We start from the raw sequence: 13554 nt of genomic DNA, 5'->3' as shown, positions 1-13554 counted from the left end.
GAAAAATTAACATATAAAGATCAACTTTAGTCAGACTGACTGTAATCAGAGAAAGAACAGCTCAGAAGAAAAGCTTGTTAGATACTAAAGTGACAAGTGACTGATGAACTGCTCCTGATTTCCCAGCGCTATGTTTCCAATTTTCCAAGATATATATGACTCACACTGGAAACTATGAGGGGAAGTATCTTTGTATATATTCTTAATGCAAACCTCTAATCTTATATGCTTTTACTGCTTATTCTCAGACTTATAAGTAAAAATTCTATTCTTATAAATAGCTGTGTTGTGTATTCTGTGACGTAATACTCTATCACTTAACCCACCTTTTACACCCAGCTCCAAATTGGCCCAAGAATGCCACCAGAAGAGACTGGACCTAGAGTCCCCGTGCAGTGGTAGTAGGAGCTGAAACTCCTCTGACTGAGAGTTCCAGCAGGACAGAAGTGCCCTCTGAAGAGGCTGCATATGTGTGAACATCCAGGGAACTATATCTAGAGTAGATGTCACAGAACCCAGGAGCTGGGTAAAGAAAGCCGCAACAACCTCTGGACCTGTGCCTGCAACCTCAACACTCTCTCCTCTGTGAGAAACACCTTGCCTAGTCTGGTATCAAAGCAGGCCCCCAGGTACTCCAGTGACTGGGTCAGAACCAAGTTGCTCTTTGTGAGATTCACTACCCAGCCCAGGGTCTGCAACCTTTGCATAACTTGTTGAACTGATTTCTGACAGAGTTCCGTCATCTAGATAAGGATGCACCAAGTTGCCTTCTTTCTAAAGTGCTGCAACCACCACCACCATCACCTTGGTAAATGTATGATGCGCTGTTGCTAAACCAAACAGAAGCACGTGGAATTGAAAGTGCTCTCCCAGCACCTCAAAACAAAGGAATTTCTGATGTCTCACCTGGATGGGAATATGCAGATATGCTTCTGTGAGATCAAGAGAAATCAGGAACTCCCTTTTGCAGCTTGCCGCAATAACTGAGCACAGGGTTTCCATCCAGAAACATGGAACTCTCAGGGCAGCATATTCCTTCTTTAAGTCTAGAATGAGCCGATAGGTACTCTCCTTCTTCAGGACTATGAAATAAATGGAATACCTTCCTTTGCCCTGCTCCCCTGAAGGCATGGGGACTATCGCTTCTAGGTGTCATAGCACATCTACCATGGAGCAAACCACCTCTCGTTTGTTGTGGGAGGTGCAAGGGGAGATCATGTAGAATTCTAAGATGTAGCCCTCTGTTATGACTGTCAGCACCCATTGGTCCATTGTTTGTTATAAAAAAAAAAAAAAGGCCAACTGCCCTCAGATGACCTCTGGAGAAGAGTGGACCAGCCGCATTTCACTGTCAGGTTTTACCTCCTCCTGCCTCTGAATGGAGGTTTCCCAGGTGGGTCTAAACAATCCTTGGAAGGACTGCGACTTGCCAGACCTCCTCTAGGAAGAGGATCAACCCCTGCCTGGGTAATATCTCCTTGCTTCTCTGTACCTCTGTCTGCCCAGGAGGCTTTCTTGTTCCCTTTTGGCTTGTCCTTGGGCAATTTATACCTCTTCGACTCGCCCCAGTGCTTCATCAACTGCTCCAGGTCTTTGCCAAAGAAAAGCTTGCCTTTAAAAGGAAAATTGCCCAGCTACAAGTTGGCTAGACATCTGCCAACCAATTAAGCAACCACAGGAATCGTTTGTCCGAAACCAAAGACACTATGTTCCTGGTGTGCGCAGCAAGTAATACAATACATCTGCAATATAGGCTATCCCCGTCTCCAACCGTTCTGCCAGCTTGGCAGAGACAAAGGACATAGCTCCCTTCACCTGAAGTTGTTGTACCTAGGGAAAGATGAAATTACTTCTTACCTGATAATTTCCTTTCTTCTAAGGAAGGCAGGCCAATCTACACCGGTGGGTTATACACTCCTACCAACAGATAGAGACAGATAAAACTGACGTCACTGAAATACAGCCCTGCCCTGACATCAGATTGCCAGTATATCTAGAAAAGCCAAACTATGGACAAACTGATTATACTTGAAATATGACTATTAACAGTCACTGACTCATTACGTCTAGCCAACTGGGAAGCACTGAGCTCATTAAAGGACAAAATGAAACCAAAATCAAGTAGGCAGCCCAGGTGGGTTGTGGATTGGCCTGCCTTCCTTAGAGGAAAGGTAGTTATCAGGTAAGAAGTAATTTCACCTTCCTCTGTACTCAGGCAGGTCAATCCACACCAGTGGGATGTACATAAGCTACTCCTGAAACAGATGGGAGGCTGCCTGTGCTCCCATCAATACCACATACATGAAGGCTGTGTCCTCTTGAGCCTTAACATCCAAGCGATAATGCTTGGAGAAAGTATGTAAGGAGGTCCAGCTGCTACCCAGCAAATCTCAACAGGAGATAATAACCAAATCTCCACCCACTAGAGACCACTTGTGTCCTGACCTATCTAGGCAATGGGACATCTGCATCTACATAGGGGGTCACAATGACATTGTTAACCCAATGGACTACTTCAGCTCCCAACGCAAGTTCTCCTTGTTTCCCTCCATCATGGTGAACAAACAGTCAATCAGTATTCCTTAAGGAGCGAGTAACCTTCAAGTACGGTATCAAATGCTGCGTGATATCCAAGGCATGCAACAACCAATAATCCTGAGATACTAGCAGGCTGATGTCGGGGCAGGGCTATATGTCAGTGATATCAGCGAAGCAGTTTTCTCCATCTCTATCTACTGGTAGGAGTGCATAACCCATTGGTATGGACTGGCCTGCCTGAGTGCAGAGGAATAGGCTCGCATTATGAAGCTACTACACACAGCAGCCCATATGCCTAACACCAAGACTTCAAATATCTTTTTTTTTCCAAATATTTTTATTAAAGTGAGTGATTAAAAGCCAAACATATAGTATACACTCACAATGCAGCAGTAGAAAATACCAGAACAACATAATCATCTAAAGTACATTGCAAAACAATTTGAAACTTACATTTTCTTTTTTCATATCACTTTGTCAAATATCCCATTAAGACTTCAAATATCTTCTTGAGATGTATCTCCAACATCCAGTCCTGAACATCTTTCAGAGCAGCTGATCCTGCCACTGGAATGGTGTTTATCTTGGTCACTACTAAGACAGAAGCATCCACCTTAGGAAGCTTCAGGGGCTCCAACGAATCCTCCAGCAGTGGGTAAAACTTTGCCATCACTCGACCAACCTTTAGACCAGCCTCAGGAGTATCCTACTCTATGATGACCAGATTCTTAACAGCCCGATGGAAAAGCCTTCACTGGACCTCAAAATCCTTCCGTGATGGGGTCCACTCATGATCTGACTCTTCCTGCATCTACTAAATCCCAAGCTCCTTCAAAACTTGGGGAATCAGGAGAAACAATTCCTCCTTCTGGAAGAGCCTGGCCAACCTGACGTTATCCCCTTCTGCCACAGGAACTTCTCTGGTCCCTAGGGGATCATTGGCTTCATTGTCCCCCAGAGGCTCCAACATAGTGCCCCCGCCCCCCTCAGAGTCCTCCAATGCATCCACTTCTAACTAAGAGTGTGCAGAGGTGCTTTAGACGCTACCCAGGACTTGCTGTGCTGTGGAAGGCTCTGCAAGCGGGGGCACTTCCCCGATGCTCCCTTCTTTGCCAAAAAAGCCTTGTATATTAAAAGCACAAACCCTGAGGAAAAGGCCTCTGTAGAGTCAGAATCACCCTTGGAGGAATCCTCAGATTCTTCTGACTCCTTCTGGACATTCCTGAGATCCAGCCCTGCAGGCAGCAATGGAGGAGAAGAAGCAGGCCCTCCCCCCAATCTCTCCTGCACCATGGGGACAGAGGAGCATGGCCAATGTTCCCGCACTGTATGGAAGAGCAGCCCTGCTTGCCTCAATTGATTGGGCCATTCTTCTGCTTCTTACGCTGTGCTGACCATTCCAGACTTGCCTTCCCCATGTAGAGCACACCTGCGGAGCCCCGACGTGTTCAGATGCAATCGTTTCTTGTGCTTGCTGTCATGATTGGGCCAAGCTGCATGCTAGGAGCAGGACTCCCTCCCGAAAAAGTCAACAACCCTGCGGTGATTTTCTTCAGCTGATCCCTGGCCTCACCAGATGTAAGATATACCCATGCCAGAAATGATATTCAGAGGTGATGATTCAGAGGAACTGAAACAAATCTCAGTGAACATGGAAAACGTAACTAAAGAGTAGCAAATCACCTGGACCAGATGGTATACATCCCAAAGTACTGAAAGGAATGAGAAATGAAATTGCAGACCTGTTACTGGAAATTTGTAAACTATCAGTAACATCATCTATGGTATCTGAAGACTGGAAGATTGCCAATGTAACGCCAATTTTTAAAGGGATCAAGGGGCGATCTAGGAAATTACAGACCAACAAGTCTGACGTCTGTGCCAGGCAAAATGGTAGAAACTATTATAAAGAATAAAATTGCTGAACATATAGATAAGCATAGGTTAATGGGACAAAGCCAACATGGATTTAGCCAAGGGAAGCTTTGCCTCACAAATTTGATTTTTTTTTTTTTGAAGACATAAACATGTGGATAAAGGTGAGGCAGTGATACAGTGTATCTGGATTTCCAGAAAGCATTTGACAAAGTCCCTCATGAAAGACTTCTTAGGAAATTAGAAAGTCATGGGATAGGGGGCAGTGTCCTATGAGAGTAGGTCTAAATGGTAAATTTTCTCAATGGAAAAAGGTGAATAGTGGAGTGCCCCAGGGGCCAATTCTTTGAAATGTTTTTATAAATGACCGATGACACAAAATTATTCAAAGTTGTTAAATCACAACAGGATTGTGAGAAATTGCAAGATGATCTTGAAAAACTGGGACACTGGACACGCAAATGGGAAATGAAATTTAATGTGGACAAGGGCAAAGTGATGCACTTAGAGAAGAGTAACCCGACTTATAGCTACACAATGCAATGTTTCACATTAGCAGTCACCACTCAGGAAAAGGATCTAGGTGTCATTGTTGAAAATATGTTGAAATCTTCTGCTCAGTGTGCAGCAGCAGCCAGGAAAGCAAATAGAGTGCTAGGGATTATTAGGAAAGGAATGGAGAATAAAACAGAGAATATCATAATGTCTCTGTATCCTCCATGGTGAGACCTCATCTTGAGTATTGTGTGCAGTTCTGGTCACCGCATCTCAAGAAAGATAAAGCAGAATTAGAAAAGGTACAGAGAAGGGCGAGCAAGATGATAAAGGTGATGGAACGATTCCTCTATGAAGAAAGGCTAAAGAGGTTAGGACTCTTCAATTTGGAGAAGAGACAGCTGAGGGGGGGATATGATAGAAGTCTATAAAATAATGAGCAAAATAGAACGAGTAAACGTTAATCAGTTGTTTACTCTTTCAAAAAGTACAAAGATCAGGGGACACACAATGAAGTTATTAGAAAACTAATGAGAAAATATTTTTATACTCAACGCATAATTAAGCTCTGGAATTCACTGCCAGAGGATGTGGTGAAAGTTATTAGTGTAGCTGCGTTTAAAAAAGGTTTGGACGAGTTCCTGGAGGAAAAGTCCATTAACAATTATTAAGGAAGAGTTGCAGAAATCCCCTGCTTATTCTTGGGATAAGGAGCTTGGAATCTCTCTACCCCATGGGATCCTGCTGGTTAATTGTGACCTGTCTTGGCTTGATGGACCCTTGATCTGACCCAGCATGGCAAGCCTCATTTTCTTATACATTCTAGCTGCATAATGAGTTGAATGTAGCTGCATAAATTAGAGGCGGGTCAGAGGCGTTTCTGGGAGGAGCAGAGTTAACTGCATTAAGTTATGCGCTAAATCTGAATAACTTATGGGGCTAACTCTGGTCGTGCCGTAAGGCTGTCCTAAAGTTAGCCCGATATACTTATCCATATTCAGCAGCAGTGTCGCACCGCTGAATATCTCAGTTTAATTAACTGGATGGGTGTATCCGGCTGCTCCGTGGGTGAATATTAGCCCCACAGTGTCAGTAAAGCTTTTCCTCTCTGTCTCCGTCTGCTAGTAGGGGAGAAAAACCCATGCGTCACGACTGATCTGGGGGCGATAAGGAAAGCAGCTTTACTCTTATGGAAATGTGGTTTTTGGCTTCCTCATGATGACGTATTAAAGTGAACAGGCTCCAAGGACAGAATCCTAGCTGAAGACGCTAGTGACCAGCCTTGATTTCTGCTTCTTTGTTGATATGATCAGGACACATTTCAGGCAAAAACAAAATAAAGCAATGACCACCTTAGCTGATTGGTTAAAATTAACTACAAAAGACAAAACTATCCCTGGTTACTACAATCATAAACAAAGCGCAGAATATGACAACACATTCATTTTCCAAATAACTAAGTGTTAAGGCTGGATTTAAAGAATTCAGCTTTTAACATTAACGCTGCATCACCTCCTGGAGGCTGCTGTTATACAATCTACTGATATTTGTCCATAAAGAAGAGCACTTGTGTATTACCTTTCAGGCTTCGACTGTTGGTCATAAATTCAGAAACCATAAGGTCTAAAACGAGAAACAGAAACGCAATCTATGGCAAATCCTATATAGTGCAGAAACGGTACATACTCTTCCATGGATAGAAGTTAAAGACAGGAGAAAGAAAAGCTGCTTACCTTTAACAAGTGTTCTCTGTAGACAGCAAAACAAATCAGCCACACAACTGGGTGACTTTATCCGACAGCACAGAGACAGAAAAAGGCTCTTCCTGGTTCTTACAGAGTGAAAAACTGCCTTAGAGCATGCACGGGAATTCCCACCTCAGACCTTCCCAAGCTTTAGCTTCAATTTCAAGGAGCTGTGTATGGTTGATTTGTTTTGCAGTCCATGGAGAACACCTGTTACAGGTAACCAACTTCACTTTCTCTGTGGACAAGCAGAACAAACAGTCACACAAGTGGGGACTCCCAAGCTAAGGGTTGCTGGACATTTTTTTGTATTATTATGTAACCCATAAGCAGCAGGAGGGAAATGGAAACTAACAAAATACATTTGGTAGAACTGCTTGGTCAAAGTATTTAGTAAAGTGTGGATGGGAATGTGACTTGTATGGGCTACAGAGGCCTTATTTGCTTTTCCTTCACCTTTGCAAAAGTGGAATAGCTGCTGTGCAGAAGCAGAGTATGAAATACACTGAGATAGATAAGATTAGAGGCTCTGCTTCTGAACTGCATGTCCTTGATTATTAATATTGTATGAAAGATACAACTGAGAAGATTTTCCGAAAGACTTTGCTCTATCCAGGTTAAAGAGCAATGGCCCTCTTCAGTCCAGAGAGAGAGTCAGCTTGGCTGATAGAAGACAAAGGAGCAAAAGGGTTGCTCAAGGAAACATCAGAAAATCTGAATTAATTCTTTGCCTTGGCCATTTTCAGAAGGATGTTGGAAACATACTTTAATAGTGGAGATTATGAGCAACTAAAACAAAGATCTGTGACAATGCAGAATGTAATAGATCATTTTGACAAATTAAAGAATAAATCATGTGACCAGATGGTAAAAGAGTTAAACATAAAATTGCTAACCTATTACTACTATTCTACTTAGTAACATAGTAATAACGGCAGAGAAAGACCCAATGGTCCATCCAGTCTGCCCAGCAAGTTTATTATAGTAGTAACTGGTCATCTGTAACAATTCCTGAAGACTGCAAGGTAGCCAATATGATTTTTAAAAAGGACATTTGGGTTGATCTAGGAAACTATTGATCAGTGAGCCTGACATCAGTGCCGGACAAAATGGAGGAAGCCATTTTGTCCAGCACCTCCATGGTGCTGGACAAAATGGCCAGCACCATGTAAAACATGGTGCTGGCCACATAGTAAAACAAAATCACTGGCCACATAGATAGACCTGGCTTAATGGGGAAGACTCAACATGGTTTTAGCAAAGGCAACTCTTGTGTTAGCAAACTTTTACAATTCTTTGAAGGTGTAAATAATCATGTGAATAAAGGTGACCCGGTTGATGTAGTGTATCTGGATTTTCAGAAAGTATTTGACAAAGTCCCTCATGAGAGACTCCTCAGGAAATTACAAAGTCATGGGACAGGAGGAGATGTCCTGTTGTGAATTGGTAACTGGTTAAAAGACCAGAAACAGGATAGGACAAACTGGTCAGTTTTTTAAATAGAGAAAGGTCATTAGTGGAGCATCACAGGATTGGTAGTGGGACCTGTGCTGTTTAACATATTTATTAATAATCTGGAAAAGGAAATGACGAGTGAGGTGATCAAATCTGCAGATGCCACAAAATTATTAAAAGTTGTTAAAACAGCAGCAGATTGCTTTGGCAAGTATGTACAATGGAATTAATTACCTATCAGTTATGGGATCTATACCCTACTGTACCCAAGATATGGGAACCATTTCATTCTAAAAATGCACCTCTTTTACTAACAGTGGATTAATTGGACAGTGTGAGGATTGGGGTATATGGGTAACAAGTGATTTGGGGAAGCGCAAATTTAAAAGGAATTAACTTTAGAATTTATATGCCTATATTAAAATTCCTTGAGCTCACTTCTGTATACGTAGATAGGCATAAAATGAATTTGTTCTTGTTGTTGTTTATCTTTGTCAGATGTATGTTTTGGAGTTTTGTATCGGTTACATTGATTTTCATGTTTTCTTCTGCAACGTAATGCCATTTACTTATTAAAGCAAAATTTAAAAAAAAAACAGCAGATTGGGAGGAACTGGAGAAGGATCTTGTGAGACTAGGAGACTCGGCAGCTGAATGGCAGCTGAAATTTAATGTAGAAAAGTACAAAGTGATGCATGTAGGAAAAGTCATCCCACACAAGGCCAGATAACTTACAAACCTAACCGGCTCTATTAGAACATAAGAACATGCCATACTGGGTCCATCAAGCCCAGCATCCCGTTTCCAACAGTGGCCAATCCAGGCCGCAAGTACCCAAACACTAAGAAGATCCCATGCTACTGATGCAATTAATAGCAGTGGCTATTCCCTAAGGGGTACATTTTAAAAGACAGCGCGCGCGCGTACTTTTGTTCACCATCAGACGCGAACAAACGTACGCTGGATTTTATAAGATATGAGCGTAGCCGTGCGTATCTTATAAAATCCGGGGTCGGCGCGTGCAAGGGGGTGCACATTTGTGCAACTTGTGCACGCTGCCCATTCCCTCCACCCCCCCCCCCCCCGCACCTTCCCCTCCCTTCCCCTACCTAACCCACCCTCCCGGCCCTATCTAGACCCCCTCCCTACCTTTATCTGAAAAGTTACTACTGCCTCCGGGCAGTAGTAACTTACGCGCGCCGGCGCGGCAGGCCCCGACACAGGCCGCTGTGTCGGGGCACTCGGCCATGCCCCCGAACACCCCCCCAATCCTAAACCATGCCCCCCTGGCCACGCCCCGACCGCCCCTTTTTGCAAACCCCGGGACTTACGCGTGTCCCAGGGCTTGTGCGCGCCGCCGAACCTATGCAAAATAGGCTCGGCGCGCGCAGGGGGGTTTTAAAAGGGTTACGCGCGTACCTTATGTGCATAACCCTTTTAAAATCCGGCCCTAAGTCAACTTGATTAATAGCAGTTAATAGACATAGCTGGTTAGGTTTTTAAGTGGTCGAATAACTTCAAGCAAGTATATTCAGCTGGACATTTATCCAGCTGAATATACAGAACAAGTTATCCGGCTATCTTTCGCCAGATAACGTCTCAACTAAACGGCTTATGAATATTACCCTCTGCAGCTCAATGCATGATGGCCGTCTAAAAAGCAAATAGGATGATCCAAAAAGCAAGAATGTTAGGAATGATCCAAAAGGAATGGAGAATAAAACAGAATATCATATTGCCTCTATATTGATCCATGATGCGACTGCACCTTGGAATATCGTGTGCAGTTCTGGTTGCCCCATCTCAAGAAAGACATAGCAGAACTAGAAAAGAATCAGAGGAGGGCAACGAAAATTATAACAGGCATGGCACATCTCTCCTGTGATGAGAGGCTACACAGGCGAGGACTCTTCAGCTTGGAAAGGAGACGGCTGCCAGTAGGGATGTGAATCGTTTTCCATATCGTCTTAACGATAGAAATCGTGTGGCAGGAGAAGAAAATCGTGTTTGGCACGATTATTTCATTGAAAAATCGTTAAAAATCGTTTTTTTCCGATTAGTGCGCACTAACTCGAGTTAGTGCGCACTAACTCCCCGTTAGTGCGCACTAACTCAAAATGATACAAATAGACACTTTCCAGGTCACTGAAGGTCAGTTAGGAATGAATATGTGTTCCTATTGGCTGGCAGCCCTCTTATCTATTGATGTTACCAAGGTTTCCACTGAGGTGATGGTTGGGGGGATGGGAAATGGAACTGGAAACTCATGAACACCAACAGAAAATGAAACAAAGTGTTCACACTTCCCAGGTCAGTAAAGGTCACTTAGGAATGAATATGTATTCCTATTGGCTGGCTGTGCTCTTATCTATTGATGTTACCAAGGTTACCACTGAGGTAATGGTTGGGGGGATGTGAAATGGAAACAGTTGGAAGCTTGACATGTGATGATCAGCACTCACGTGACTAGAACTTCTTTGTTTATTATTTTTGTTAGCAGGCACCTGAAATGCTAGTGCATGTTGAATTTGCCAATCACTGTGCATTTTAGAAAGGTGGTCCTGGCTGGAACTGTACACAGTTCAAATATATGTAATTGATTGTTGGTAAGTGTATTTTTTAAGTAGCCACACTGGCACAAGTATGTTTACTTTTCCTCCTACTTAACTCACTAGCTCAGCTTTGTAAGAAGGGCTTCTCTGCTTGAGTGAGGGTCAGGCAGCTCCCCCCTGTCTGTGAAGCCAGCCTCTCACTAGTAATGCAGGGAGGGAGCTGTCTCAGACTTCACCATCCTCCCTCCCCCCCCCTCACCCACACACCATTCACTAGCTGGGACATGGGGGAAGTCAGGAGTGAGGGTCAGGCAGCTCCCCCCTGTCTGTGAAGCCAGCCTCTCACTAGTAATGCAGGGAGGGAGCTGTCTCAGACTTCACCATCCTCCTCCCCCCCCCCCCCTCACCCACACACCATTCACTAGCTGGGACATGGGGGAAGTCAGGAGTGAGGGTCAGGCAGCTCCCCCCTGTCTGTGAAGCCAGCCTCTCACTAGTAATGCAGGGAGGGAGCTGTCTCAGACTTCACCATCCTCCTCCCCCCCCCCCCCTCACCCACACACCATTCACTAGCTGGGACATGGGGGAAGTCAGGAGTGAGGGTCAGGCAGCTCCCCCCTGTCTGTGAAGCCAGCCTCTCACTAGTAATGCAGGGAGGGAGCTGTCTCAGACTTCACCATCCTCCCCCCCCCCTCACCCACACACCATTCACTAGCTGGGACATGGGGGAAGTCAGGAGTGAGGGTCAGGCAGCTCCCCCCTGTCTGTGAAGCCAGCCTCTCACTAGTAATGCAGGGAGGGAGCTGTCTCAGACTTCACCATCCTCCCCCCCCCCTCACCCACACACCATTCACTAGCTGGGACATGGGGGAAGTCAGGAGTGAGGGTCAGGCAGCTCCCCCCTGTCTGTGAAGCCAGCCTCTCACTAGTAATGCAGGGAGGGAGCTGTCTCAGACTGGTATCAGGGTTAGGGCACTGTGTGCAGGAAGATCACAACACTCCTGGTATTAATAGGGATAGGGCACTGTAAGAGATGACTGTAGTAGATTGAATAAAGATCTGATGTTTCTGCTCTCCTCACACCAAACAAAAACAACACACAAGCAGAGAAGCCCTTCTTACAAAGCTGAGCTAGTGAGTTAAGTAGGAGGAAAAGTAAACATACTTGTGCCAGTGTGGCTACTTAAAAAATACACTTACCAACAATCAATTACATATATTTGAACTGTGTACAGTTCCAGCCAGGACCACCTTTCTAAAATGCACAGTGATTGGCAAATTCAACATGCACTAGCATTTCAGGTGCCTGCTAACAAAAATAATAAACAAACAAGTTCTAGTCACGTGAGTGCTGATCATTACATTACTTTTTTTGTCAAGCTTCCAACTGTTTCCATTTCACATCCCCCCAACCATTACCTCAGTGTTAGCCTTGGTAACATCAATAGATAAGAGCACAGCCAGCCAATAGGAATACATACATACATATTCATTCCTAAGTGACCTTTACTGACCTGGGAAGTGTGAACACTTTGTTTCATTTTCTGTTGGTGTTCGTTAGTTTCCAGTTCCATTTCCCATCCCCCCAACCATCACCTCAGTGGTAACCTTGGTAACATCAATAGATAAGAGGGCAGCCAGCCAATAGGAACACATATTCATTCCTAACTGACCTTCAGTGACCTGGAAAGTGTTTATTTGTATCATTTTCAGTTAGTGCATACTAAATCGAGTTAGTGCGCACTAACGGGGAGTTAGTGCGCACTAACTCGAGTTAGTGCGCAGTAACACGATTTAACGATTTTTAACGATAAATCGTTAGAATTTCTATTGTATCGTGTTCTATAACGATTTAAGACGATATAAACATTATCGGACGATAATTTTAATCGTTGAAAAACGATTCACATCCCTAGCTGCCAGGGGACAGGATAGAAGTTTATAAAATCATGAGTGTAGTGCGTAAAGGGAGGTTATTTACCCTTTCAAACACTAAAAAGGGGACACTGCATGAAACTAACAACCAGCAGATATAAAACAAATCATAGGAAGTGCTTTATCACTCGGTGCACTCTCAAGCTGGGGGATCTGTTGCCAGAGGACGTGGTCAAGGCGACGAGCATAGCGGGGTTTAAAGGAGGTTTGGACAAGTTCCTGGAGGAAAAGTCCATAACACATTTTAGCCAGGGAGACTAACGAAAACCATCGCTGTCCCTGGCAGTGAGTAAGAGGAATTAGATCTAGTTTATAGGATCTGCCAGGTAATGCGACCTGGACTGTCAGAGACAGGATGCAGGGTTCAATGGAACTTAGTCTGACCCAGTGTGGCAAGTTTTATGTTCGTAGAGGATGAAGAATTTGTTCTGCTGAAGAAGAGTGAGGTCTTCCTTTTTCACGGCACAACTAGTAGTGAATCTTTTCCACTTTAAGTCATAAGAGTATTTGGTTGCAAGTTTTTTGGCAGCCAGAATTCAGCCATTTCAGAAGGAAATGGCAAGGCCATTACAACTTTGCGTTCAATATCCATGCTGTGAGAGCCAAAGACTGAAAGCTGGGATGAAGGAGAGAGCCCCAAACTGTATTAAGATATTTGGAAAAACTAGAAGATGAACTAGTCCAACTATTGCTGACTTTTGAAGCCACGCTCTTCAGAATCATTTTCCATTTGTCTTTATGTAACTTGAGTAAAGGCCTTAAGATGAGTTGGTAGAAAAGCATTAAATAAGGAAAGTGACTGATGCCACGGCGTTGATTGCTGTGATTGTGTAGTGATGCAGATAGATCTATAAGAGGGGTTCCCCACTTGTGAAATAGATTCTGCAGGATCTTGTGATGAATTTACCACTTGTGCAGTTCAAGGCAACAACTGGGAGAGTCTGCTAGAACACTGTCTT

General features: G+C 44.0%; 1 protein-coding gene across 1 annotated transcript in view; it reads right to left on the bottom strand.

Moving 5' to 3' along the window:
• The window catches only part of DNMT3B (DNA methyltransferase 3 beta), a 244084-nt gene that overhangs the window by 70619 nt on the left and 159911 nt on the right, over positions 1-13554 (bottom strand). Inside the window, exon 10 of the mRNA XM_029611336.1 lies at positions 6487-6531. Within this exon, the coding sequence (XP_029467196.1) occupies positions 6487-6531 (45 nt within the window). The remainder of the gene's footprint in view (positions 1-6486; positions 6532-13554) is intronic.

Source organism: Rhinatrema bivittatum, chromosome 8 (genome assembly GCF_901001135.1).
Source record: "Rhinatrema bivittatum chromosome 8, aRhiBiv1.1, whole genome shotgun sequence".
NCBI lineage: Eukaryota > Metazoa > Chordata > Amphibia > Gymnophiona > Rhinatrematidae > Rhinatrema > Rhinatrema bivittatum.
This window is presented reverse-complemented; position numbering and strand designations above follow the sequence as displayed.